This window comes from Dendrobates tinctorius, unplaced genomic scaffold (assembly GCF_039654945.1).
Source record: "Dendrobates tinctorius isolate UK_male_01 unplaced genomic scaffold, ASM3965494v1 ptg000410l, whole genome shotgun sequence".
Classification (NCBI taxonomy): Eukaryota; Metazoa; Chordata; class Amphibia; order Anura; family Dendrobatidae; genus Dendrobates; species Dendrobates tinctorius.
In genome coordinates this window covers 1254280-1280000 of record NW_027362074.1, presented here as the reverse complement: position 1 = coordinate 1280000, position 25721 = coordinate 1254280, and the positions used below count along the sequence as shown (strand labels likewise).

General features: G+C 48.2%; 1 protein-coding gene across 2 annotated transcripts in view; it reads left to right on the top strand.

Moving 5' to 3' along the window:
- The window catches only part of LOC141076467 (fatty-acid amide hydrolase 1-like), a 213455-nt gene extending 188140 nt beyond the window's left edge, over positions 1-25315 (top strand). For both annotated transcript variants that reach the window (XM_073563939.1, XM_073563938.1), the window contains 5 exons: positions 8442-8485; positions 23535-23574; positions 24409-24517; positions 24880-25025; positions 25115-25315. In XM_073563939.1, the coding sequence (XP_073420040.1) occupies positions 8442-8485; positions 23535-23574; positions 24409-24517; positions 24880-25025; positions 25115-25240 (465 nt within the window). In that variant the 3' untranslated portion in view covers positions 25241-25315. The remainder of the gene's footprint in view (positions 1-8441; positions 8486-23534; positions 23575-24408; positions 24518-24879; positions 25026-25114) is intronic.
- Positions 25316-25721: the final 406 nt, after the last annotated feature.

Sequence of the window (25721 nt, the reverse complement as noted above, 5' to 3'; positions counted from 1 at the left end):
TCCTGGTGCTCCCCACTGGTGAATGTTACCTATCACTTCTATACCGCTCCGGGTGCTCCCCACTGGTGAATGTTACCTATCACTTCTATACCGCTCCTAGTGCTCCTCACTGGTGAATGTTACCTATCACTTCTATACCGCTCCGGGTGCTCCTCACTGGTGAATGTTACCTATCACTTCTATACCGCTCCTGGTGCTCCCCACTGGTGAATGTTACCTATCACTTCTATACCGCTCCTAGTGCTCCTCACTGGTGAATGTTACCTATCACTTCTATACCGCTCCTGGTGCACCCCACTGGTGAATGTTACCTATCACTTCTATACCGCTCCGGGTGCTCCCCACTGGTGAATGTTACCTATCACTTCTATACCGCTCCTGGTGCTCCCCACTGGTGAATGTTACCTATCACTTCTATACCGCTCCTGGTGCTCCCCACTGGTGAATGTTACCTATCACTTCTATACCGCTCCGGGTGCTCCCCACTGGTGAATGTTACCTATCACTTCTATACCGCTCCGGGTGCTCCTCACTGGTGAATGTTACCTATCACTTCTATACCGCTCCTAGTGCTCCTCACTGGTGAATGTTACCTATCACTTCTATACCGCTCCTGGTGCTCCCCACTGGTGAATGTTACCTATCACTTCTATACCGCTCCTGGTGCTCCCCACTGGTGAATGTTACCTATCACTTCTATACCGCTCCTGGTGCTCCCCACTGGTGAATGTTACCTATCACTTCTATACCGCTCCTAGTGCTCCTCACTGGTGAATGTTACCTATCACTTCTATACCGCTCCGGGTGCTCCTCACTGGTGAATGTTACCTATCACTTCTATACCGCTCCTAGTGCTCCACACTGGTGAATGTTACCTATCACTTCTATACCGCTCCGGGTGCTCCTCACTGGTGAATGTTACCTATCACTTCTATAACTCTCCTGGTGCTCCTCACTGGTGAATGTTACCTATCACTTCTATAACTCTCCTGGTGCTCCTCACTGGTGAATGTTACCTATCACTTCTATACCTCTCCTGGTGGTCCCCACTGGTGAATGTTACCTATCACTACTATACCGCTCCTGGTGCTCCTCACTGGTGAATGTTACCTATCACTTCTATAGCTCTCCTGGTGTTCCCCACTGGTGAATGTTGCCTATCACTTCTATAACTCTCCTGGTGCTCCCCACTGGTGAATGTTACCTATCACTTCTATACCGCTCTGGGTGCTCCCCACTGGTGAATGTTACCTATCACTTCTATAACTCTCCTGGTGCTCCTCACTGGTGAATGTTACCTATCACTTCTATACCTCTCCTGGTGGTCCCCACTGGTGAATGTTACCTATCACTACTATACCGCTCCTGGTGCTCCTCACTGGTGAATGTTACCTATCACTTCTATAGCTCTCCTGGTGTTCCCCACTGGTGAATGTTGCCTATCACTTCTATAACTCTCCTGGTGCTCCCCACTGGTGAATGTTACCTATCACTTCTATACCGCTCTGGGTGCTCCCCACTGGTGAATGTTACCTATCACTTCTATACCACTCCTGGTGTTCCCCACTGGTGAATGTTACCTATCACTTCTATACCTCTCCTGGTGCTCCCCACTGGTGAATGTTACCTTTCACTTCTATACCTCTCCTGGTGCTCCCCACTGGTGAATGTTACCTATCACTTCTATACCTCTCCTGGTGCTCCCCACTGGTGAATGTTACCTATCACTTCTATACCGCTCCGGGTGCTCACCACTGGTGAATGTTACCTATCACTTCTATACCTCTCCTGGTGCTCCCCACTGGTGAATGTTACCTATCACTACTGTACCGCTCTGGGTGCTCCCCACTGGTGAATGTTACCTATCACTTCTATACCGCTCCTGGTGCTCCCCACTGGTGAATGTTACCTATCAGTTTTATACCGCTCCGGGTGCTCCTCACTGGTGAATGTTACCTATCACTTCTATACCGCTCCGGGTGCTCCCCACTGGTGAATGTTACCTATCACTTCTATACCGCTCCTGGTGCTCCCCACTGGTGAATGTTACCTATCAGTTCTATACCGCTCCGGGTGCTCCCCACTGGTGAATGTTACCTATCACTTCTATACCGCTCCGGGTGCTCCGCACTGGTGAATGTTACCTATCACTTCTATACCGCTCCGGGTGCTCCCCACTGGTGAATGTTACCTATCACTTCTATACCGCTCCGGGTGCTCCCCACTGGTGAATGTTACCTATCACTTCTATACCGCTCCGGGTGCTCCCCACTGGTGAATGTTACCTATCACTTCTATACCGCTCCTAGTGCTCCTCACTGGTGAATGTTACCTATCACTTCTATACCGCTCCGGGTGCTCCCCACTGGTGAATGTTACCTATCACTTCTATACCGCTCCGGGTGCTCCCCACTGGTGAATGTTACCTATCACTTCTATACCGCTCCTGGTGCTCCCCACTGGTGAATGTTACCTATCACTTCTATACCGCTCCTTGTGCTCCCCACTGGTGAATGTTACCTATCACTTCTATACCGCTCCTGGTGCTCCCCACTGGTGAATGTTACCTATCACTTCTATACCGCTCCTGGTGCTCCCCACTGGTGAATGTTACCTATCACTTCTATACCGCTCCTGGTGCTCCCCACTGGTGAATGTTACCTATCACTTCTATAACTCTCCTGGTGCTCCCCACTGGTGAATGTTACCTATCACTTCTATACCGCTCCTGGTGCTCCTCACTGGTGAATGTTACCTATAACTTCTATACCGCTCCTAGTGCTCCTCACTGGTGAATGTTACCTATCACTTCTATACCGCTCCTGGTGCTCCCCACTGGTGAATGTTACCTATCACTTCTATACCGCTCCGGGTGCTCCCCACTGGTGAATGTTACCTATCACTTCTATACCGCTCCTGGTGCTCCCCACTGGTGAATGTTACCTATCACTTCTATACCGCTCCTGGTGCTCCCCACTGGTGAATATTACCTATCACTTCTATACCTCTCCTGGTGCTCCTCACTGGTGAATGTTACCTATCACTTCTATACCGCTCCTGGTGCTCCTCACTGGTGAATGTTACCTATCACTTCTATACCGCTCCGGGTGCTCCCCACTGGTGAATGTTACCTATCACTTCTATACCGCTCCTGGTGCTCCCCACTGGTGAATGTTACCTATCACTTCTATACCGCTCCGGGTGCTCCCCACTGGTGAATGTTACCTATCACTTCTATACCGCTCCTGGTGCTCCTCACTGGTGAATGTTACCTATCACTTCTATACCGCTCCGGGTGCTCCTCACTGGTGAATGTTACCTATCAGTTCTATACCGCTCCTGGTGCTCCCCACTGGTGAATGTTACCTATCACTTCTATACCGCTCCGGGTGCTCCCCACTGGTGAATGTTACCTATCACTTCTATACCGCTCCGGGTGCTCCCCACTGGTGAATGTTACCTATCACTTCTATACCGCTCCGGGTGCTCCCCACTGGTGAATGTTACCTATCACTTCTATACCTCTCCTAGTGCTCCTCACTGGTGAATGTTACCTATCACTTCTATACCTCTCCTGGTGCTCCTCACTGGTGAATGTTACCTATCACTTCTATACCTCTCCTGGTGCTCCCCACTGGTGAATGTTACCTATCACTTCTATACTGCTCCGGGTGCTCCCCACTGGTGAATGTTACCTATCACTTCTATACCTCTCCTGGTGCTCCCCACTGGTGAATGTTACCTATCACTTCTATACCTCTCCGGGTGCTCCCCACTGGTGAATGTTACCTATCACTTCTATACCTCTCCTGGTGCTCCCCACTGGTGAATGTTACCTATCACTTCTATACCGCTCCGGGTGCTCCCCACTGGTGAATGTTACCTATCACTTCTATACCGCTCCGGGTGCTCCCCACTGGTGAATGTTACCTATCACTTCTATACCTCTCCTGGTGCTCCTCACTGGTGAATGTTACCTATCACTTCTATACCTCTCCTGGTGCTCCCCACTGGTGAATGTTACCTATCACTTCTATACTGCTCCGGGTGCTCCCCACTGGTGAATGTTACCTATCACTTCTATACCTCTCCTGGTGCTCCCCACTGGTGAATGTTACCTATCACTTCTATACCTCTCCGGGTGCTCCCCACTGGTGAATGTTACCTATCACTTCTATACCTCTCCTGGTGCTCCCCACTGGTGAATGTTACCTATCACTTCTATACCGCTCCGGGTGCTCCCCACTGGTGAATGTTACCTATCACTTCTATACCGCTCCGGGTGCTCCCCACTGGTGAATGTTACCTATCACTTCTATACCTCTCCTGGTGCTCCCCACTGGTGAATGTTACCTATCACTTCTATACCTCTCCTGGTGCTCGTCACTGGTGAATGTTACCTATCACTTCTATACCGCTCCTGGTGCTCCCCACTGGTGAATGTTACCTATCACTTCTATACTGCTCCGGGTGCTCCCCACTGGTGAATGTTACCTATCACTTCTATACCGCCCCTGGTTCTCCTCACTGCTGTCACCTATTGCTGCTCCCTGCTAGTGAGTGTCACTAATCTATTCTATACCCATCTGGTGCTATTCAATGTTAGATGTCACTTATCTCTTGTATACCTCCCCTCGTGCTCCTTAATTGGGAAATGCCTTTGTCGAATAGAAAAATTAAAATCCATATAGACCTCTTCGGTGTAGGGACATGTCCCCCTCAAATTGAACATATGGGAAGAGAGAAAGAACTAACACCTCAACCTCCATTGAAGTAAAACTCCATATTGAACATATGGGATTAATTATAGATGGGAATAGAAAAACTAATTATAACTAGGATGTGAGAGAGAGCTTTCTTTTAACCCTCCATTGGAGTAGGAACCTCCTGCATTGATCAGGGAATCACATCAGAGAAATTCTTTGGAAAAAAGACAGCATGTCTGAGATTTGGTTAATCAAAGAGGGAAGGGGGAGGGAAGTATGCTTCTCAGGCATATGTTTCCTCTGATCAAAGGCAAGCTCTTAGACCTTTTGGAGCCAGCAGTCTGTGATGATGAATATTGGGGTTTTGCACAGGCCTGTGGAGTCGGTAAGCCAAATCTCCAACTCAGATTCCTCAATTTCCCTGACTTCCCTTCCCTCCAGGGGCACAGATATCTTGTATCTTGGGGATCTCATAAAATTCTAAATGGCCTAGCCTATCCCACAATCAGCCCCCACATGAGGTCATCATGGCGAGGTACATGGGTGTAGCCTTGAGCTAATAAAAATGGAAGTTTGGGTCTCTGTCCATTCCGCAACACACAGTTCGCTGTGAGAGTGTTCCATTATTCCAATTGGAGTGATTATCTCTACTAAACTCTCAGCAATTTGCTTGACGTCAGGTTTAGTAATTTTCTCTCATTATTTCTTTATATTTTATGTAATTGTATATATCATATTGTTTTGTTCCCATTTTATTAATCTTATATTTTTATAAACACTGTTTACCTTTCAGGATTAAATATATAACATGTAATAGCCCTGTTCCTCTTGCTTTGTAAACCGCACCCCTGAAGCCTTACACTATCCGTAATGGGTGTCCAATTGTCCTATAGAAACAATTAGTGTTGGCAGATACTAGTGATTCCTTTTTGTTATTGCGGAGCTGGCAGTGACCGTACCAGGCTATTGTCACAGACGTTGTTTGTGGTACTACTGTGCCACAGACTGCGGGGAGCCTGGGGGCGTAAATAAGCGAACACCGGACTGTTCACTAGAGCCTCTGATGGTGAGGTTAGATTTGGCTCCCGATGAACGCCAGGTACCACTCCAGGACAGACCAACGGCCATGCAGCAGCTGGACCCAGAAGGACAGACTGGATGGAGAACTTGTATCAGAGTGCTGCAGGTAGAGTTCAAATAAGAGTGCAACAGACAGAGTTCATATCAGAGTGCAGCAGACAGAGTTTGTGTCAGAGTGCAACAGACAGAGTTGGTATCAGAGTGCAGCAGACAGAGTTTGTGTCAGAGTGCAGCAGGCGGGATTTGCACCAGAGTGCAGCAGGCGGGATTTGCACCAGAGTGCAACAGGGACAGATATGTGACCTTACACAACATAGACTGCAAACAGGAAGGTTGCTCAGGCACCTCCCCAGTGGGTAGGAAGCAATATATACATAATGTCCCACAGCCATTGGCTGGGGAGGAAATTTAAGAGGGCGGGAGTGCAAGCGCACGTGCCCTAAGGACATGGCTAGAGGACCGTCTGGAAGCATGCAGAGCATGGGGAAGGGAAGAACTGTCCGTAGCACGAGTGAGTGAAGAGACACACTGGAGACCCTGCCTGTCAGAGCAGGGTCCTGCGTGGTGCTAACAGGTATATATACAGTTGTGGCCAAAAGTATTGACACCCCTGCAATTCTGTCAGATAATACTCAGTTTCTTCCGGAAAATGATTGCAAACACAAATTCTTTGGTATTATTATCTTCATTTAATTTGTCTTAAATGAAAAAGCACAAAAGAGAATGAAGCAAAAAGCAAAACATTGATCATTTCACACAAAACTCCAAAAATGGGCCAGACAAAAGTATTGGCACCCTCAGCCTAATACTTGGCTGCACAACCGTTAGCCAAAATAACTGCGAGCAACCGCTTCCGGTAACCATCAATGAGTTTCTTACAACGCTCTGCTGGAATTTTAGACCATTCTTCTTTGGCAAACTACTCCAAGTCCCTGATATTAGAAGGGTGCCTTCTCCAAACTGCCATTTTTAGATCTCTCCACAGGGTTCTATGGGATTCAGGTCTGGACTCATTGCTGGCCACCTTAGAAGTCTCCAGTGCTTTCTCTCAAACCATTTTCTAGTGCTTTTTGAAGTGTGTTTTGGGTCACTGTCCTGCTGGAAGACCCATGACCTCTGAGGGAGACCCAGCTTTCTCACACTGGGCCCTACATTATGCTGCAAAATTTGTTGGTAGTCTTCAGACTTCATAATGCCATGCACATGGTCAAGCAGTCCAGTGCCAGAGGCAGCAAAGCAACCCCAAAACATCAGGGAACCTCCGCCATGTTTGACTGTAGGGACCGTGTTCTTTTCTTTGAATGCCTCTTTTTTTCTCTTGTAAACTCTATGTTGATGCTTTTGCCCTAAAAGCTCTACTTTTGTCTCATCTGACCAGAGAACATTCTTCCAAAACGTTTTAGGCTTTTTCAGGTAAGTTTTGACAAACTCCAGCCTGGCTTTTTTATATCTCGGTTTAAGAAGTGGGGTCTTCCTGGGTCTCCTACCATACAGTCCCTTTTCATTCAGACGCCGGATAGTACGGGTTGACACTGTTGTACCCTCGGACTGCAGGGCAGCTTGAACTTGTTTGGATGTTAGTCGAGGTTCTTTATCCAACATCCGCACAATCTTGCGTTGAAATCTCTTGTCAATTTTTCTTTTCCGCCCACATCTAGGGAGGTTAGCCACAGTGCCATGGGCTTTACACTTCTTGATGACGCTGCGCACGGTAGACACAGGAACATTCAGGTCTTTGGAGATGGACTTGTAGCCTTGAGATTGCTCATGCTTCCTCACAATTTGGTTTCTCAAGTCCTCAGACAGTTCTTTGGTCTTCTTTCTTTTCTCCATGCTCAATGTGGTACACACAAGGACACAGGACAGAGGTTGAGTCAACTTTAATCCATGTCAGCTGGCTGCAAGTGTGATTTAGTTATTGCCAACACCTGTTAGGTGCCACAGGTAAGTTACAGGGGCTGTTAATTACACAAATTAGAGAAGCATCACATGATTTTTCCAACAGTGCCAATACTTTTGTCCACCCTCTTTTTTATGTTTGGTGTGGAATTATATCCAATTTGGCTTTAGGACAATTCTTTTTGTGTTTTTTCATTTAAGACAAATTAAATGAAGATAATAACAAAGAATTTGTGTTTGCACTCATTATCAGGAAGAAACTGAGTATTATCTGACAGAATTGCAGGGGTGTCAATACTTTTGGCCACAACTGTACATCCCATGAGTTGGAATCCGTTGTGTATATACCATACACTCACTGTTAGTTCCCCAATAAGTGGCCTAGTAGTGGGAGCAGCCGCTGTGGCGTCCATCCTTAATCAGTGAATTGCGTAATTGCCCTGACAGTTGGAGGCAGCTGAGTTGCGTCCCGTGACAAACTGGTGACAGCGGCGGGATCTGCTGATCTCTCTGGTGTCATCAGTGAAAAGTGGTAACAGTTGTGGGAGCTCCTCTCTAATAACGTCTATACCGCTCCTGGTGCAATGGTGAATGTCACCTGTCACTTTTATACTGCTCTCTGTGCTCCCCACTGCTGAGTGCCACCGATCACTTCTGCACCGCTCTTGGCGCCAGTTATGAGGGCGTGGTCACATGGGAGGGATGTGGAGCCCTGTGGAGTTATGTTGTTTTACTGTCAAGTTTTTCTTTCCGCAGTTTCCCAGACTCTCCTTGGTTCTTCAGAACACCCAGGGAATGAGGTGAGATGACGGATCATGAGAAGTTTATTAACTTTGACTTTGTCCAATTATTCATTGTTTTTAAGATCAAATCAAAGTGTCGAACTTAAGTGATAATCACCTATCATATTAGTTTCCACTGGGGAGATGCAATGAATCTAACTGCATAGACTAGTATGTGTATGTGTGTGTGTGTGTATATATATATATATACCCACTGCTCAAAAAAATAAAGGGAACACTTAAACAGCAGAATGTAACTCCAAGTAAATCAAACTTCTGTGAAATCAAACTGTCCACTTAGGAAGCAGCACTGATTGTCAATCAATGTCACATGCCAAAACACTGGCCAGAAAGCATTGGTACTGAGATGTGGTCTGTGGTCCCCACCTGCAGAACCACTGCGTTATTGAGGGTGTCTTGATAATTGCCAATAACAGTTGTCTATTCCATTTGCACAACAACATGTGACATTGATTGACAATCAGTGCGGCTTCCTAAGTGGACAGTTTGATTTCACAGAAGTTTGATTGACTTGGAGTTACATTCTGTTGTTTGTGTTCCCTTTATTATTTTGAGCAGTGTATGGATAAGCAGATGAAGTGAAAAGCCCAAATTAACAGAATACCATAGTTAACTGCCATCTATGTAATTGTAAAATCTATAAAGCCATATCATAGTTTTCATTATGGATAAAATGAAGCAAAATCAAGCAGAATATTAACCCCTTCACCTCGAAACCTGTTTTCACCTTGATAACCAGGCCAATTTTTACAATTCTGACCAGTGTCAATTTATGAGGTCATAACTCTGGAACGCTTCAACGGATCCCGGTGATTCTGAGTGTGTTTCATGATAGTGGTAAAATTCGTTCAATATGACCTGCATTTATTTGTGAAAATATCAGAAATTTGATGACAATGTAGGGAAAATTTTGCAAGTTTCAAATTTTGATGCCCTTTAACCATACAGTTATGTCACACACCATAGTTTATAAATAATATTTCTCTCATGTCTACTTTACATCAGGAACATTTTTGTAACATTCTTTTTAGGAAGTTATATGAGATAAAATATAAAAGTTGACTGGCAATTTCTCAATATTCCAAAAAAATTTACAAAAGTGACTTTGAGGGGGCTGTGTGACAGAAAATACCCAACAATGACACCATTATAAAAACTGCACCCTCAAGGTGTTCAAAATCATATTCAAGACGTTTATTAACCCTTCAGGTGCTTCACAGGAATTAATGGAATGTGGAAGGAAAAATTGAACATTTAAGTTTTTTTCACAAAAATTGTACTTTTGACCCCAATTTTTTAAGTTTCACAAGGATACCAGGAAAAATGGACACCACATTTCTTGTGCAATTTCTCCTGAGTATTCCGATACTCCATATGTGGGGGAAAACTACTGTTTTGGTGCATGGCAGGGCTCAGAAGGGAAAGACCACCATTTGACTTTCTGAATGCAAAATTAGCTGGAATCATTAGCAGAGGCCATGATGTGTTTAGTGAGCCCCTGATGTGCCTAAAGTGACCCCATTTTGGAAACTAGACCCATCAGCGAACTTATCTAGATGTGTGGTGAGCACCTTAACCCCCAGGTGCTTCACAGAAGTTTATTATGCTGAGCCATAAAAATTAAAAGATTAAATTTTTGCCACAAAAATGTCTTTTTAGCCCTATTTTTGTATTTTCACAAGGGTAACAGGTGAAAATGCATCATACAATTTGTCCTGATGTGGAGGAAATCTACTGTTTGGGCAAATGGCAGGGTTGGAAGGGAAGGAGTGCCATTTGACTTTTTGAATGCAAAATTTACTGGAATCATTAGCAGAAGCCAGGTCGCGTTTGGAGAGCCCCTGATTTACCTAAAGAATGGAAATCCTCCACCTGAAGTGACCCCATTTTATAAATAGACCCCTCAAGGAACTTATCTAGATGTGTGGTGAGTACCTTGAATGCCAGGTGCTTCATAGAAGTTTATAATGTTGAGCGATGAAAATAAAAAAAAAATAAATCACATTTTCCCCACAAAAATTTTTTAGTCACAAATTTTTTATTTTCACAATGGTAACAGGAAAAAATAGACCCCAAAATTTGTTGCGCAATTTCTCCTGAGTGTACAGATACCCCATATGTGGGAGAAAACTACTGTGTGGGCATACAGCAGGGCTCAGAATGGATGGAGTATCGTTTTGGAAGGCACATTTTGATGGAATGTTCTGTGGGTGTCATGTTGCATTTGGAGAGCTCTTGATGTGTCTAAACTGTGGAAAGTTGAGCTGCAGTCAATACCGCTTGCCCGATGACCAATGGGTTCTATCTATACGTAACCCCAGGCCTACAAGGCAAAGTTCTGGAGGTGTTTCCCGCACCTCCTCGAGAACAAGATGGAGACAATGATGCCATCAAGCAGGCCCTGATAAGGAATATCAGATGATCCCTGAAGAGCACCACAAAAAGTTCCAGACATTCCAATGTGAAATTTTGGTGATATAGTGGACGGGCTCAGAACCAGCTTTGACAAGTGGGCCCGTCTATAGATTACCTGTCACGATCCCACCGCTGACACCAATATGTCACGATCCCACCGCTGATACGGGTATGTCATGGACGGAGGGACGTGACACACTGCCAGCACACGGCGATCACAGGCTCAGTGGGGGCTTATCTTAGTTATCCCACCACTGGCACCATGTGACAAAAATACATCAAGCTAGTCTTGTCCTAACAATTTATCGCATGGGGGTTATTTTGGATGCCCCACCACTGATAACAACCTTCCAAGAACTGCGGAGATTTATGTATATCCCACTTTCTCAGTTCCACTTTGGAACTCGCAGCTCTACGGCGCCCCCTTATCCTCAGGTCAGTCAGGGAACTACACCTAGGATAATTATTCGCCAGACGGGCTGCTTGTTGTGCACAGGCGATTAGACCACTGCAGTAAGGGAATTATCAATGCTCTGGCCTCAGCCACCCAATTAGGATATAAGACCCTTGCTTACTGCCAGCTAGCGCAACCAACCAAACACACCACGCCGCCACCAGCTCCTGGTTTCTCTGCTTAAGTTATAGACTTAATAGAGGGGTTCGAAGCCAACCCAATTCAGTAGCATAATTATCTACAGGCACGTGTTCATTTCTTAGAGCATGAAGACAGACTGATAATTTTATGATTTATTCCCCAAAGGCGGGCAGTGATTACATAGATAAAAAGTTGTTACAAAGTTGAGACATTAGATATGTACATTGCAAATATAAAATAACAGGGATGAAAAGCAGAAATTAAACTTACAGTTGCTCAATTGTCTTTAGGAAAACCATGTGGCCGGGGGATGGGCAGGCCGCCAGCCAGACATCTCCTGACATTTGGTGGGTCCTTTCAGCAGGAAAACTCCAGCTTAACTGCCTGGTTTGTTCACCGGCATGCCTTATGGCCTCTGCTGTGTGACATCACAGAAGGGGTTGGCTGGAGAGGTTCATCCCCCCTTTTCTCTAAGTTGCACTCCAACTAAAAACTTACACTAACTATATCTCGACGAGGAAAGCTCGTATAAACACGCAATGGTATCATTTTTCCCAGTTTATCGAATACAGTAATTAAAAACCAAACATGCAGTAGCTCCGTTATACCATTTGGGAGTAATCCATATCTCCATTTCTGGGGGTGTTAGAACTTCACAAGAGCCACCGTAGAGAAGCCGGGTCCGTGCAGATCACAGAAATGTCCGTTTCATTTTTCTGTCGCGACCGGAGCCCGCGCTAGGCTTATTTTAATATCTTTCATTCATATGCTTGCCCCGCATGGTTCAAACAAAGACAGACATTCTTTCACTTAAGCTGGAGTCACACATAGCGACTTACCAGCGATCCCGACAACGATATCAACGTGTCAGGAACGCTGGTAAGTCGCTATGTGATCGCTGGTGAGCTGTCAAACAGACAGCTTCACCAGCGATTAGCACAGCGACGCCGCGCGCACGGCATCGCTGTGTTCGTTAGCGCTGATGCCATATTCATGTCAAAAATAGAATTAAAATAAAAAATATTGTTATTCTCACCTTCCGACATCCCGCGCAGCATTCCCGCCTCTCTCCACGCTCCGGTCCCAGTAATCCTTTGCGAGAATTACCACGATGACGTCCGTTCTCGCGGGATCACGAAGTCTCGCGGTCATTCTTGCAAAGGATTTCTGGGACCGGAGCGTGGAGAGAGGCGGGAATGCTGCGCGGGACGTCGGAAGGTGAGAATAACTATATTTTCTATTTTTTTTATTATTTTACAGCTGATCGCTGGTCTCCCGCCTGTCACACGCAGCAATGCGTGCTGGCCAGCGGGAGGTCAGCGACGCAAAAAAATGTCCAGAGGTTTCTTGCAGCGATCAGCGATACCGACAGGGGGGGGCGGTCGCTGATCGCTGTCACACACAGCGATCTCGCTGGTGTGATCGCTGTTGTGTCACAAAACTTGTCACTCAGCAGCGATCTTGCTAGCGAGATCGCTATGTGTGACGGGGCCCTTAGCTAATCAACATTCCTTAGCTACACAGGAAATGGCCGGTGTCCTATTACCAATTCAGACACAGAGCTGTAGGCAGAGAGGACACACACACAGCTGCTAAGGAGGGGGGGATGCTGCAGCTATGACAGGCTGATTTTCTCATCAGTAGAGTAGCAATGGGAGATTCTAGAATGTTCCAAAAAATCATATCTACTTAGCATTACATTACTACTTTCGAGGAGTTGAAGGACATGATAGTAAAGGACCAATTTCTGCAATTTTGCCCTTTGGAGGTGTGACAGTTCGTGATAGACCAGGAGCCAAAGGAGACTGCTAAAGTAGCACAGATTGTCGGTACCTATGAGGCCAGTCATATATGTGAGGTGCATAAGTCAGTTGTCACTAGCTGGAAATGGAGGTAAGCAGCACCCAATGCCCCTGTGATGTGCTCCCAGGGCTGCCACTAGGAATTTCAGGGCCCCATACTGGCAAAATTTTCGGGGCCCACTTGAGACTCCGCCCAGGCTCCACCCCAGCCCCGCCTCCACCCCTCAAACTGTCCACAGTCCCACCGCTTTCTCTTGGAAAAACTCCATTTCTCACCAATCACACATCAACAGTTCCCATCACCAGATCACACAGATAACCGGCTGCTTTTGTTTTGGCCAAAAGATTTTTTTAAGCCGCCACCATAACATGGTAGACACTTTTGGCCGAGCTCTACTCTACTGTAACCTATTAAATATTGTTAAAATATGCAATACAATTTAGATATATTTTTATTTTTCAATTTTTAAAATGACCAATAATATCACATACAAGGAACAAATACCGTCACACCATGTCCAGACCACATATTACCACCACATGGTGACCAATAATACCACATACAAGCAACAAATACCACAACGCTATGACCAGACCACATATTACTAGCACAGTGACCGAATAATATCACATACAAGGAACAAATACCACTGCGCCATGACCAGACCACAAATTACCACCACAGTGACCGAATAATATCAAATACAAGGAACAAATACCACCGCACCATGACCAGACCACATATTGCTACCAAAGTGACCAAATAATCACATACAAGGAACAAATACCACCACACCATGACCAGACCACATATAACCACCACAAAGTGACCAAATAATAGCACATACAAGGGACAAATACCGCAACACCATGTCCAGACCACATATTACCACATAGTGAATGAATACTATACTGATCAGTAATAAAAAAACACAATACTATCACCATAAGTGTCATTATACACAGGAGATCGGTACTTAGTATGCAGTGTCTGTGTACAGGTAATATAGTGATCAATGACATTATACACAGGAGGTCTGTATATAATGTACAGGTAATACAGTGATCACTGGTGACATTATACACAGGACCTCTGTATATAGTATGCAGTGTATAGTGTCAGTGTATAGGTAACACACTGACTAACCAGTGATGTCTCTAGGTGAAGTCCTTCATCTTTGCTTTTCATCTTTCATCCAGCACAGACCGCCATCACTTCTTCCAGCCAGAACGCGTCTCTGCAGGAAATAACACAGTTATCTAGAGCTCCACTTCTAGAACACATTACTTATTTTTTTCTCAACTTCTACATCACACCACATGAAGAAAAAAAGGCAACATAGTGTCGCTCTGCACAGTAACAGGACCACCCCCCATTTAAAACAGTATACTCATAAAATAAATACATCACTGCATTAATAATATCCCTTAATTAGCCCTTAAGGTAATAATATCCCCCATCCTGGCCCCCGTGTTTTGCACTCCTGGCTTCAGCCATATGTTCTCTCATCCTACCCTCATGAGTATCCATTCTGCCCCATATGATCTCCCCATCAGTCTCCATTGTATCCATCCTGCCCCATGATCCTACATGATCTGTCTCCAACCCTGCCCCATCTGTCTGCAACCCTGCCCCATCTGTCTCCGATCCTGCCCCCAGTGTCTCCAATCCTGCCCCATGTCTTTCATCCTGCCCCCTGTGTCTCCAATCATGCCCCGTATCTCCATTTTGCCCCGTGTCTCCAATCATGCCCCCATGTCTTTCATCCTGCCCCGTGTCTTCAATCCTGCCCCGTGTCTCCATTCTGCCCCGTGTCTACAATCCTGCCCCGTGTGTCTCCAATCATGCCCCATATCTCCATTCTGCCCCCTGTGTCTCCAATCATGCCCCATATCTCCATTCTGCCCCGTGTCTCCAATCATGACCCATATCGTTCATCCTGCCCCCTGTATCTCCAATCATGCCCCGTATCTCCATTCTGCCCCGTGTCTCCAATAATGCCCGGTATCTCCATTCTGCCCCAGGTCTCCAATCATGCCCCCAGTGTCTCCAATCATGCCCCCATGTCTTTCATCCTGCCCCGTGTCTCCATTCTGCCCCCTGTGTCTCCAGTCATGCCCAGTATCTCCATTCTGCCCCATGTCTCCAATCATGCCCCATATCTCCATTCTGCCCCCTGTGTCTCCAATCATGCCCCATATCTCCATTCTGCCCCGTGTCTCCAATCATGACCCATATCATTCATCCTGCCCCCTGTATCTCCAATCATGCCCCTTATCTCCGTTCTGCCCCTTGTGTCTCCAATCATGCTGCCATGTCTTTCATCCTGCCCGTGTCTCCAATCCTGCCCCTGTGCCTCCAATCCTGCCCCCATGTCTTTCATCCTGCCCCATCTCCAATCCTGCCCCGTGTCTTCATTCTGCCCCGTGTCTCCAGTCCTGCCCCCTGTGCCTCCAATCATGCCCCATGTCTCCATTTTGCCCCCGTGTCTCCAATTATGCCCCCAGTGTCTCCAGTCATGCCCCTGTATCTCCAATCATGCCCCCTGTATCTCCAATCATGCCCCCAGAGTGTCTGCAATCATGCCCCCTGTATCTCCAATCCTGCCCGTGTGTCTCCAATCATGCCCCATCTCCATACTGCCCCCAGTGTCTCCAATCCTGCCCATCTCCGTCCTGTCCCCCATGTCTCCAAAGTCCAATCTGCCCTTGTGCCTCCATCTGCCCTGGCAGGATGGAGACACATGGTCCATGTTCCGGCAAAGATGCCGCTGCTGTGTGAGCTGCTGAAGGACCTGTGGTGATGTCGTCGTCATGTGATCAGGGGGCGGAGCTGATTAATGGTGAAGGCCTGTGGTAATGATGACGTCACTACAGGTTCTTCAGTGCTTCGGCCGCAGCGCACAGCACTTGGGGCCCGATGACTAGAAGCTCAGGAGCGGGGCCCCTGACCTGCGGGCCCCCTTCTGTACTGTTGTTCACCGGGCCCCATACAGCAGTAAGGGCGGTAATGCCCTGATGGTGACCCTATGTGCTCCTCCGGGGGTATCGCCCCATCTGGCTCCCGGCCGACATTTGATTCTTGCTGGTGCTTTACCTGCAACCAACCTGTACATATTAGTACCACCTGCCCAGAGAGGCAGAAGAAGAACTCCATATCCAAGGTCAAGGGACCCAATGCAGCTGTTATTTTTGTGGGTGGGGCAGTTGAGAGAAGGCCTGTGACAACTTGTAGTCAGTTACTGTGGGCGACACAGTCATTGGGGGGCTCAAGAACACTGGTGCAGAATAAACTTTCATCCGCCCTGTATTGGTGTTCCCTGAAGAACTTATCTTTGGGAAGACCCTGGCTATCAATGAAATTTGGGGTTTCCGATTGCCGCTGGTCAGCGCTTTCCTGGACTGGGGTGCTAGTGTGGCGCCACTGAGGGTTCAGTTGCCACAGAGGTACTGCACCTCCTCCTGAGGTGTGGTGCCCCACCATCCAGGTAGGTTGGAGGCTCCTGACCATGCTCCAACACTTGCATCCCACACAACACAGTAGTTCAGCAAAGCCACATTGCGGCTCCCTACTTGGAGTGTAGCAGAGCACCTTTGGTGGCTCCCTGCTTGGAACACGAAACGTGCTGGGAGGCGGGTGGAGTTAGAATACATAAAAGAGCGGAAGGTTTAGAATTTCAGGTCAGTCGGTCAGTCAGTCAGTGAGGAGAGAAGATCCCTGGGAGAGGGATGGAGGAAGGAGGTGCTGCAGCAGATCTCAGTGACCTGGGTCTGCTGGTACAGGAAAGGAAAGAAGGAGAAAGACATTGAACAGAAACCTGATCTTCCATAAGAAGGAAAGACTAGTACGGAACGTAGGAGTAAAAAGGGAACAGAGGACGTGGGTTAGGAGAGAACCCTGCCTAGAAGTTCTAAGCGCAAGGCCGGGGCCCGGTCCCCGAGGTTGTATGGATACTAATGGTCCTGCAGCAGACAACGGAGGAGTAGTGGGCTGTAAATGCACCATTCCCATCTCAGACTTGGGGGCACAACAGCAACTTTGATGGTGAGCCGGGACTCAGGAGCAAGGAGCCCCCGAAGCAGGCTACAGCTGTCTGCCGTACAAGGAAAGTTCTTGGGAACATCTGTCAGGAGGAACTCCAGTGTAACTCAGTACTAGGAGTACTTCACTTAAAGGCGCTATAAGAGGAGACGTTCAGAAAGGCACATGTTGGTGGAGTGTTGGAAGGGAGCATTCCATCTGACCTGGAGGTTGACTGAGTCCCTGACCCGGAGGACACAGCATGGAGGCAGGCACCTGTGTGTACTACAGACTGTGAGTAAAGCTTTGGAACTACAAGCCTTGGTGTCCTCCATTCACTCCTGCGACAACACCCCTGGTGCCGCTGCATCTGGGTGCCAGCTTCTGCACTGCCTGCGCCTCTCCTCTACCCCTACATCTACACTGCCCTGGGACTACAGCTCCACCTGTGGGGAGCTTCATCATCTTGGCTGCAACACCCCACCAGTCCCAGAGGATCTGCATGCAGCGTCGGCTCAACATCTCACTTGCCGAACACCACAGGTGGCGTCACAAACTATTCATTCAGTTTACCACATTCCACCATTTCAATTCCCCCATTGCTTGGGCGCCCAGGGCCACGGAGCGGGTCACTGCTGCTGTGACACACCCCGCTGATACCGGCCCGGTACCGAGTTCCCCACAGCCCTGGGAGGGCGACCCACTAGGAGAGGGTTGAGGGAAGTAGGGGGAATCTTCCAACAAATGTTTTATTGGGGACCAATCTGGGACGGTTGGTCGCTCAATACATCTCTGACAACCCTCCCAGATCTGGTACTTCAGTTAATTCAGATGTTGATAATGTGGATGACAATGTTTTGCATGATGATAATTTGTTTCATTGTACAGGAGAACTTAGCCATATCACGCTGCAGGGTGATGTTGCTGAGGATCCCCTAAAAGGAGCCAGCATTAGTGCTAAGGGCGATGGGGACAGGAATGAGGATCATGAAGAAGGTGGTCACGTGCAGCTTCACGATGGACTGTGACATGGCTGCTGGTACTGTAGCTGCCCGATGATTAGCACTGCTCCTAAGGTATTGGGGGAGGTTGGGAAAGTGTTACCCTCAGCCTGTCAGTATGTTGTGAAAGTGGCATCCCAGCCTGTCAGAAGGGTAGGAAAGCGTTAACCACAGTATTTCAGGATGGACGCAAAGTGGTGTGAAAGTGGCACCCACAGTCTCTCAGGGTGGTGGGAAAGTCTTATCTAGAACCTGCCAGGATGGTGGGAAAGTATTGTTCCCCTGGGAGACAGCCTACATCGCTGCTGTAACTCTAAATCGCAGTGCCCAGAACGCAAGAGCTATTGAGGATTGGAATTCAACTGGCAGTTGTCCCTGGACACAGCTGAGGGAGGTATTCCAGGCCTACACGACCACCTTCACTGGTACCAGGGAAGACGCAGCTAGCCATCCACCACATAGACACCAGGAATCACCCACCACACTGGCAATCTGTTTACTGTGTCTCCCTGGAGTTGACAAAGAACATCAAAAGGGAGATAGACATAATGCTATGGCGGGGGGTGATCCAAAAGTGTGTGGGCCTTGCCTGTAGTCCTGGTCTCACAAAATGAACGGACAACCCGGTTCTGCAAGGACTACAGTAGGCTAAATGTCATCACAACTCCTGATGTGCTCCCACTGTCATGCATCGATGAGCTGCTGGATCACTTAGCCAGTGCCTGTTATTTGACAATCATAGACTTGAGTCAGGGGTTTGTATTATTGACCGTGTCAGGGGTACAGCAGGTGAAGTAAGTATTGAACACCATCAATTTTCAAAGCAAATCTATTTCTAAAGGCTCTGACATGAAATGCTCACCAGACGTTGGTAACAACCCATCCAATCCACACCGGAATCACCATAGATGGCCATAAATTATGTGTAATAATGAGAAGTTACACAGGGAAAAAGTATCGAATACCTGAAGAAAGAAAGGAGCAAAAAGCTCGGAAAAATCCTGACACCGGCTGAAATCTATCAGTAATTGGAAAGCAATCCTGCGACTTAGTGAAAAAAAATATTCGCTGGTTCAACTGACGGCCGATAAAAAGGTGTCTCATTACCAAGAATTAAATTGTCACTTCACCTATCAGCAATAAATACTCACCTGAAGCATTCGTTTTCTTGTACGTGTGCAGTGATTTTCTCTGAACTCATTACCAAGATGTATATAAACTGTAGGAACAGAAAGAGCGCAATAGGCTCTTATCTGATATTGACAGAAGTAGGAGATTCACTCACCCTTTTTCCGGAGAGGTTGAGCATATAAGATCCGTGGTCAGCTTGCTGCACGTCTGAAGGTCCACTCCGTGACCGCCAAAATATCAATCTTTTTATGGAACTAATTCATGGACTTGTGTGCGCTGCTTGAAAAAATACCATTTCCAAATTATATTGAAAGATTAACCATTTATTTCCCAAGGCGTCTCAAAGTAAATATTACTTCTTCCTCAGGGGATGACATCCTCACCGCTGCTGCCCGCTCCACAGGTATCTTGTGCACTGTTTTTGTACTCAAGACACCCTGAGCAAGTGCAGTGCGGTGTTCCTGACACCAACCAGAGTGCACCTCATTCTACTTACTGTGCTTCTGATTAGGTGATCACCTGAACCAAATCTAATTTAACGAAGGAAAGTATAAAATCCCTGCTGTGGTGTTCACAATCCTCCTGCAATAGGACAAGCTGGACGGCAAAACAAGTGCTAGTAATATCCCAAAAGTAATAGGAATTAAAAAATAACTTTTAACCATGCCACAGGAGATGAAAAGAAAAGTCTTGAGTAAGGAAAAGAAGGGCTCAATTCCGGCTTTACTAGCAGAGGGATACAGTGAGCGCCATGTTGTCTCCATCCTTACTGAAGCTTGTGCTGTTCGCACAGATGTGTGGCCCCTGAGTGCCGGTCTTGGCCCACAGAGGAACGCCTGGACTGACGCCTGGCAAGGGCTTATTTACAAGTCAGTATTTTGTATCGCTATTTGTAAGCCAAAGCTCGGAGAGGAACAATCAGAGGAAAGTAGAATGCAAAGATTGACAACTGTTCTGCGGTTTGGGGACACTCCTGGTTTTAGCATAGAAATAATGATGTGTGAATTATGCCCAGCAAGGACTCGGCTGTGTGACCGAGACTCAGGCAGGACGAGATAGCGGTAGAGATGAGCCCATCAAGCAGAATTCAGATTTGCCTGTTTTTTTCCAGAAATGTAATTCATAAAAAGTTATTGTTGCAAATTTACTGTAACTTTATTATGATCTGGGGTCGGGGGTCTCTGCAGACTCCAGCGCATAATAAACATAAGGTGTTAAAAAAAAATCCTTCTACTCCCTCACCGCCCCTCAACATCACCACGCTGGACCTCGCCACATCCTCTGCTCCTCACGCTGAAATCCTCATGCCTTTCACGCTGAGCATCAACTTCATGTTCTGATATGGATGGGAGGATTCTGTGCAAGGTCATGACATCACTGCGCGCTCTGTGACTGTGCGCTCTGACTGCGCGCTCTGAGACTGCACGCGCATCAACAGAACTGTCCCAACCTTATCAGACCATGAAGATGTGGCGAGGACCCTACACGTGACAGTGAGGAGCAAAGAGGTGGGTGGTGAGGTGAGTGTAAGGATTGATAACCCTTCATGGCCACTGGACATCATTTTCCTGAATCTGTGAGGAAGTGAATTACAAAAATTCACACTGCTGAATGCAGATTTTTGGAAAATTCAGGTACATTTCAATTCCACTCAAATGTATTTGTTCATCTGTAGCTACTGGCGTTTGCACGTAAACAATTAAATATTTCTATTCATTGACAACAAGCAGAATTTGCAGTGGCGCACGCTCTTCCCAGCTGTGGCACACCCTCTTTTCGGCAGTGGCGCACGCTCTTCCCGGCTGTGGCACACCCTCTTTTCGGCAGTGGCGCACACTCTTCCCGGCAGTGGCGGACGCTCTTTTCGTCAGTGGCACACGCTCTTCCCGGCAGTGGCAAATGCTCTTTTCGGCAGTGGTGCATGCTCTTCCCGGCTGTGGCACACCCTCTTTTCGGCAGTGGCGCACACTCTTCCCGGCAGTGGCGGACGCTCTTTTCGTCAGTGGCACACGCTCTTCCCGGCAGTGGCAAATGCTCTTTTCGGCAGTGGTGCATGCTCTTCCCGGCTGTGGCACACCCTCTTTTCGGCAGTGGCGGACGCTCTTTTCGGCAGTGGCGCACGCTCTTCCCGGCTCTTTTCAGCAGTGGCGCACGCTCTTCCCGGCAGTGGTGGACGCTCTTTTCAGTAGTGGTGCACGCTCTTCCCGGCAGTGGCGGACGCTCTTTTCGGCAGTGGCACACGCTCTTCCCGGCAGTGGCACACCCTCTTTTCGGCAGTGGCGCACGCTCTTCCCAGCAGTGGCGGACCCTCTTTTTGGCAGTGGTGCACGCTCTTCCCGGCTGTGGCACACCCTCTTTTCGGCAGTGGCGCACGCTCTTCCCAGCTGTGGCACACCCTCTTTTCGGCAGTGGCGCACGCTCTTCCTGGCTGTGGCACACCCTCTTTTCGGCAGTGGCGCACACTCTTCCCGGCAGTGGCGGACGCTCTTTTCGTCAGTGGCACACGCTCTTCCCGGCAGTGGCAAATGCTCTTTTCGGCAGTGGTGCATGCTCTTCCCGGCTGTGGCACACCCTCTTTTCGGCAGTGGCGGACGCTCTTTTCGGCAGTGGCGCACGCTCTTCCCGGCTCTTTTCAGCAGTGGCGCACGCTCTTCCCGGCAGTGGTGGACGCTCTTTTCAGTAGTGGTGCACGCTCTTCCCGGCAGTGGCGGACGCTCTTTTCGGCAGTGGCACACGCTCTTCCCGGCAGTGGCACACCCTCTTTTCGGCAGTGGCGCACGCTCTTCCCAGCAGTGGCGGACCCTCTTTTCAGCAGTGGTGCACGCTCTTCCCGGCTGTGGCACACCCTCTTTTCGGCAGTGGCGCACGCTCTTCCCAGCTGTGGCACACCCTCTTTTCGGCAGTGGCGCACGCTCTTCCCGGCTGTGGCACACCCTATTTTCGGCAGTGGCGCACACTCTTCCCGGCAGTGGCGGACGCTCTTTTCGTCAGTGGCACACGCTCTTCCCGGCAGTGGCAAATGCTCTTTTCGGCAGTGGTGCATGCTCTTCCCGGCTGTGGCACACCCTCTTTTCGGCAGTGGCGGACGCTCTTTTCGGCAGTGGCGCACGCTCTTCCCGGCTCTTTTCAGCAGTGGCGCACGCTCTTCCCGGCAGTGGTGGACGCTCTTTTCAGTAGTGGTGCACGCTCTTCCCGGCAGTGGCGAACGCTCTTTTCGGCAGTGGCGCACGCTCTTCCCGGCAGTGGCACACACTCTTTTCGGCAGTGACGCACTCTCTTACCGGCTGTGGCACACCCTCTTTTTGGCAGTGGCGCACACTCTTCCCGGCTGTGGCACACCCTCTTTTCGGCAGTGGCGCATGCTCTTCCTGGCAGTGGCGAACGCTCTTTTCGGTAGTGGCGCACGCTCTTCCCGGCAGTTGCACACACTCTTTTCGGCAGTGGCGCACGCTCTTATCGACTGTGGCACACCCTCTTTTCAGCAGTGGCGCACGCTCTTTTCGGCAGTGGCACACACTCTTTTCGGCAGTGGCACACACTCTTTTCGGCAGTGGCGCACCCTCTTTTTGGCAGTGGCGCACGCTCTTCCCGGCAGTGGCAAACGCTCTTTTCCGCAGTGGCAAACGCTCTTCCCGGCAGTGGCACACCCTCTTTTCGGCAGTGGCGCACACTCTTCCCGGCTGTGGCACACCCTCTTTTCGGCAGTGGCGCACGCTCTTCCCGGCAGTGGCGAACGCTCTTTTCGGCAGTGGCGCACACTCTTTTCGGCAGTGGCGCACACTCTTTTCGGCAGTGGCGCACGCTCTTATCGGCTGTGGCACACCCTCTTTTCGGCAGTGGCGCACGCTCTTCCCGGCAGTGGCGAACGCTCTTTTCGGCAGTGGTGCACGCTCTTTTCTTCTTGTAGAAGCATTACTTTCATTTAAACTTAATCCACACCCCTACCCCATGAAGCTGCACCCCAGGGAGGTGTGGAATGGGGCACTAGTCCTGCACCTCAGCAAGGTGCACAATTTGTCATTTAATAATATTTGCAGGCATAGAGAGGGGATTTAATTAACCCTTTAATCTCTTTCTTCAGTTCAGTGAAGGAGCTGTGGAGACATCATGTGGAGGTGGAGGTAATGAGCACAAGCAGCTGGAACCGCACTGGAACTGGCTAGGAGTCCCTCAAGGTCAGGACACGGCCCTGATGGTGTGAGGGGACCCTCAGGGTCAGAACGCGGTCCTGATAATGTGTAAAGGGTCTCCTGAGGTCAGGACTTGACCCTTTATGTATATGAAAGGTCCCCCTGGCTTAGGCCACAGCCCTGATGGTGTGTGATGGGTCCCCCAAGGTTAAGACATAGCCCTGATTGATGGTGTGTAAGGGGTCCCTCAAAGTCAGCACATGGCCCTCATAATGTGTAGGGGGGTCCTCTGAAGTAAGAACTCGGCTCTGATGGTGTGAGGGGTCCCTCGAGGTCAATATATGGCCCTGATGATGTGTAAGGGGGTCCTCTGAAGTAAGGATATTGCACTTATGGTGTGTTAGTTGTCCCTCTAGCTCAGGTCACGGCCCTGATGGTGTGTGAGGGGTCCTCTGAGGTCAAGACATAGCCCCGATTGATGGTGTGAAAGGTCTATCAAGGTCAGGACACGGACCTGATGATGTTAAGGGGTGTCTTCTGAAGTAAGGACACGGACCTGATGGTGCGTGAGGGATCCCCCTAGCTCAGTTTATGGAGTGTGCAAGGGGTCTCCCGAGGTCAGGACACAACCCTGATGATGTGTAGGGGAGTCCTCTGAAGTAAGGACAAGGCACTGATGGTGTGTGAGGGGTCCCCGAGGACAGTACAAGGCCCTGATGGTGTGTGAGGGGTCCCCTGAGGTTAGGAGATGGACCTGATTGTGTGTGGTGTGAGAGGTCCCCTGAGGTCACGACATTGTCCTTACACCTTTCTCTGTGATTACAGGTGTATCGTCAGGAGTTCATCACCCAATGGAGGGCGCATGGCCTGGACGTCCTCATATGCCCTATCCTGGGCCCAGCTCTGACCATTGGATACCCTGGAAAGCTGTCAAGTATGTGACATTCTCAGATGTAGGGCAGTGTAAGCCACTTCCAGATCATCAGCTGTCGCCGTACTGTCCACGTCCCAGGGAGACCTCAGCTTACAAGAGCCATACATACGGCCTCTGGAGAAACAAGCGACGGATGGTTTTCTTATGGATGATGAGGGTTATAGCTGGGTGTTGTATTTCCCGCTGATGTGATGTCAGAATTTAACTGCTCGTCAGTTTTGTTTCTCGTCATGTGTATTTGGGAAGGGGTAGATGTGGGGTGAATGGAGTTTTGCTACTTTCTGCTCCTCTCATTCGTAGCAATCTTTGTAGAAGCCAGTGTGGCTTCTTACTGTGTAACAATTTTCCTGTGACGACCCCAGGTGCCGTATCTTACACAATCCTTTACAATCTGGTGGATTTCCCAGCCGGCGTCCTACCTGTTACCACAGTGACACATGAGGATGAGGAGGCTCTGAAGATGTATGAAGGTCATCACAAGGATTTCTGGGATAAGCTCCTTAAAGAGGTGCGTCCTGCTAAACCTCAGTGTCCCACCGGCCAGATGCAGAGGATCTTCACTTGTAGGGGTTACATTGTCAATCCCTTGTTCTGCAGGCTATGACAGACAGCGTGGGGCTCCCCGTGGCCATCCAGTGTGTGGCTCTTCCCTGGCAGGAAGAACAATGTCTTCGTCTAATGAAGGAGGTGGAGAAAGTGACCAAAGTGGAGACACAACCATGAGCGAGAAAAGGAGCGGATGTACATGATATCAATGTGACCTCATAATCAGTGCCAATAAAATTCCTCTAACATTGACCCTGTGTACAAGACTCAAACTGCTATAATACTGCTCCTATGTACAAGAATATAACTACTATAATACTGCCCCTATGTACAAGAATATAACTACTATAATACTGCCCCTATGTACAAGAATATAACTACTATAATACTGCCCCTATGTACAAGAATATAACTACTATAATACTGCCCCTATGTACAAGAATATAACTACTATAATACTGCCCCTATGTACAATAATATAACTACTATAATACTGCCCCTATATACAAGAATATAACTACTATAATACTGCCCCTATGTACAAGAATATAACTACTATAATACTGCCCCTATATACAAGAATATAACTACTATAATACTGCTCCTATGTACAAGAATATAACTACTATAATACTGCTCCTATGTACAAGAATATAAC